At 46.5% G+C, this 3,088-nt stretch overlaps 1 protein-coding gene across 1 annotated transcript; it reads left to right on the top strand.

The window, feature by feature from the left end:
• The first annotated feature begins 663 nt into the window (after positions 1 to 663).
• Positions 664 to 1,860, top strand: LOC107153249 (H2B.U histone 2). The gene has a single exon (XM_015498798.2). It carries the CDS (start codon positions 714 to 716, stop codon positions 1,092 to 1,094), a length of 381 nt encoding a protein of 126 aa, XP_015354284.1. The 5' UTR covers positions 664 to 713; the 3' UTR covers positions 1,095 to 1,860.
• The last annotated feature ends 1,228 nt before the right edge of the window (positions 1,861 to 3,088 follow it).

The following is a 3,088-nucleotide window of genomic DNA, read 5'->3' as shown; positions in this document are numbered from 1 at the left end:
GTCTCAAGCATATAGCAATCTGGTTGACACTTCAGAATTTTCGTGGACAATAATAACAAAACAATATGAAAACCTGACGTTTTATTCTTCTCCACGGTTAAAACTGTCTGGCTACACACTTCCGATGGAAGTTCCTAAGAGCATTCTCAATATTTCCCAAAGAAACGTTTGGATTTGCTCTTGATCCCCCCCCCCGGCCCCCCGCCGCCTCGCTCTTGAATTCTAAAAGAAGTGCATCTCTTTGGTCTTTAGAGGGCTGCGAGAATGAGGAAAATAAACAGATACTGCAGTGGGAGCTGCCATTTCCTCCGTCTTGCTGGAAAAGCATCAAGCTTTCTCTCTCTAGCTGTTGCCCGCGTATTTGCTTCATAGCAGAGAAAACAGACCCGAGGTTGTCATTTTCCTTTTAGCCAAGCCCAGATACGCAGAGTACCCCAAGATCTCTTCTGGGTTTAAAACAAAGGGTTTGAACAAAGACACACAACCTGAGCGCAGGCGCGCGGCCGATGCGCTTTTGGATTGGTTGAACTATGGTCCAATAGGAAAGAAGAATCGGCATCTCTCATTTACATAAAGTCTTCGTCGCCGCGGCCGCGGCTGCAGGCTGTCCAATCAGATGCTAGAGATTTGGAGCCTTCATTTGAATATAAAGATGACAAATAGCCCTGCTCTCCTTACATTACCATCCCAGTCCGTTCTGTCGCCACCTCGTCATGCCGGAGCCTTCTCGCTCGGCTCCGGCCCCCAAGAAGGGCTCCAAGAAAGCCATTACGAAGGCACAGAAGAAGGACGGCAAGAAGCGCAAGCGCGGCCGCAAGGAGAGCTACTCCATCTACGTGTACAAAGTGCTCAAGCAGGTGCACCCCGACACGGGCATCTCGTCCAAGGCCATGGGCATCATGAACTCGTTCGTCAACGACATCTTTGAGCGCATCGCCAGCGAGGCCTCCCGCCTGGCGCACTACAACAAGCGCTCGACCATCACGTCCCGCGAGGTGCAGACGGCCGTGCGCCTGCTGCTGCCCGGGGAGCTGGCCAAGCACGCTGTGTCGGAGGGCACCAAGGCCGTCACCAAGTACACCAGCTCCAAGTGAGGCGCGTCCCTGGCGCCCCGAACCCAAAGGCTCTTTTCAGAGCCACCTCTAAGCTCAAAAAGGAGTGTGCCACCTCCTCTTGTGACCTGTAATCCAATCGGGTGCTGGGGGGAGGGTGCACTGCGCAATGGAGGACATAACTCCTAAGATTGGACCTCTTGTTCCTTACGGCACTTTTTTCTCCCCCCCCCCCCAATCCCCTTCCTTCCTTTCTTTCTATGTCTGTTTTGCTTTAAATCAATCAAGTCAGCCTTGGCCATAGGAAGCTGGAACGGTCCAGGCGAAGGCACCGGAGGAAATCAGGCTGGGTGGGGAGTGTACCGAGCTCCTCTGGCCCATCCTCTGCCACCCCACACCCCACTCCGTGTCCCCTCGTGCGTGAGGCTGGAGGATGCCTTGGGTGTTTATACCGCCCTGGCTGGAGCGCTTGAAAACATCATTCTTCGCCTTCCCTCCCTCCCTCCCTAGCCTCCATTAACCACCGCGAACGTCTGTGGGAAAGCAAATTGCAGTTGTGTTTCACATAATCAGCCCCTTACGTCGCGTTTCAGTTCGGAAACACCACATCTGGTTCATGGGCACCCGCTTCACTCAACTAGGATATCCCAGCAATACCTGTGTTCTTCCATACACATATACACATGGGTTTTCCTCCCATAGCAAACGGTGAAAAAACTATTTTATTTCATCCCCAGAAATGTGTGTGTATATATGTGTCTGAATATGAATGTATCTTACAAACATCTGTATATAACTAAGCCTAGCAAACGGTGAAACATCCTTTTTAATAAAGGAGATTTTTAATAAGAAAAATCCAATACGTTATATGCAAAGTAAGTGTGATGTCTACTTAATGGTATCAAGTAATAAGCAAGGGATGCAAGTCTAACTGGGACTGAGGTGCACTCTAAAATGGGTGAAATATCGGCGATTTCTCAACCAAGAATACCGAGGGTCTACCCACTCTGGAGACCAGTTTCCATGAATTCGGATTTGCAGCTTGGTTCCCACCAGTGGACAATGGCCTGTCTTACTCCTCACACCACCTCCAATGACAGCCAGGTATTTGTCACTGTTTAACCTCTTAAAGTCTCCTACAGTACATTCGCTTCCTTGTGTTTGTAATTTCTTCTTAAAGAGACAGACAGTTCCTTGTCTCCCTCCAAATTCTTTGCTCTATTCCCAAATTAGCAAATTGGAATTGAAAGATCTAGCTGAGGTGGGGGAAGGGCAGACTCTTCAATGCATTCCAGACTGGATGCCTGCAAAATCCCATTTTTTTTCTAGAGCCCTGCTTATTTATTAAAATATTTTATAATAATTTTAAACTGTTTCAGATCCATAGAATGCTTAATTAAGTCCTAGCTCAGCCTCTGGATTTTCAAATATTTGATGTGCACTGTCTTCGTTTAACTTAACCTGATTGTTCTTTTTATCTGTTATATAATAATGTAAGTACAGACATGGGTTCCAATTTTCTTGATGACAAAAATCTCAATAGCAGTTCTTTGGCACTCCCTTAACATCCCCAGGCTAGGAGAGAGGAACAAGTCCTGCCCATTCGGGCCCTGGGCCTGCCAGTATAGCGAATAGAGGCAGTCTATTACTTCAGGCTTTAGTCAGAGTAGTTAGAAAACCTGAAAAATCACTCCATGTTTTGCATTATCTACAACAAAATGTATTCTTGTAGAGTTATATTTGGAAATTACGGTGCTATGTTTTGTTCATTGACTCTCTGGACTAACAATGTTGTCTACTGCTAACACAATCACTCTGCTGGAGACAAGTTTCATTTTATTAAATCTACGCATTCAGCTCTTGAAGGTAGAGAATCACATGGAACTGTGGGCCTAGTTCTAGTGACTATAAATACTCCTTTGAAACAACTCTGGGCTAGGGATGTAGCTTAGTGAAAGAACAATTGCCCAGCACTGCAAGAAATAAATTTAATTAAAAAAAATATTTTTAAAGTCTTGACTCTCAATTTAGGTTGT

This window comes from Marmota marmota, unplaced genomic scaffold, assembly GCF_001458135.2.
Source record: "Marmota marmota marmota unplaced genomic scaffold, marMar, whole genome shotgun sequence".
NCBI lineage: Eukaryota > Metazoa > Chordata > Mammalia > Rodentia > Sciuridae > Marmota > Marmota marmota.
The sequence above is the reverse complement of the archived record's forward strand: the minus strand, read 5'-3'. Positions and strand labels throughout refer to the sequence as shown.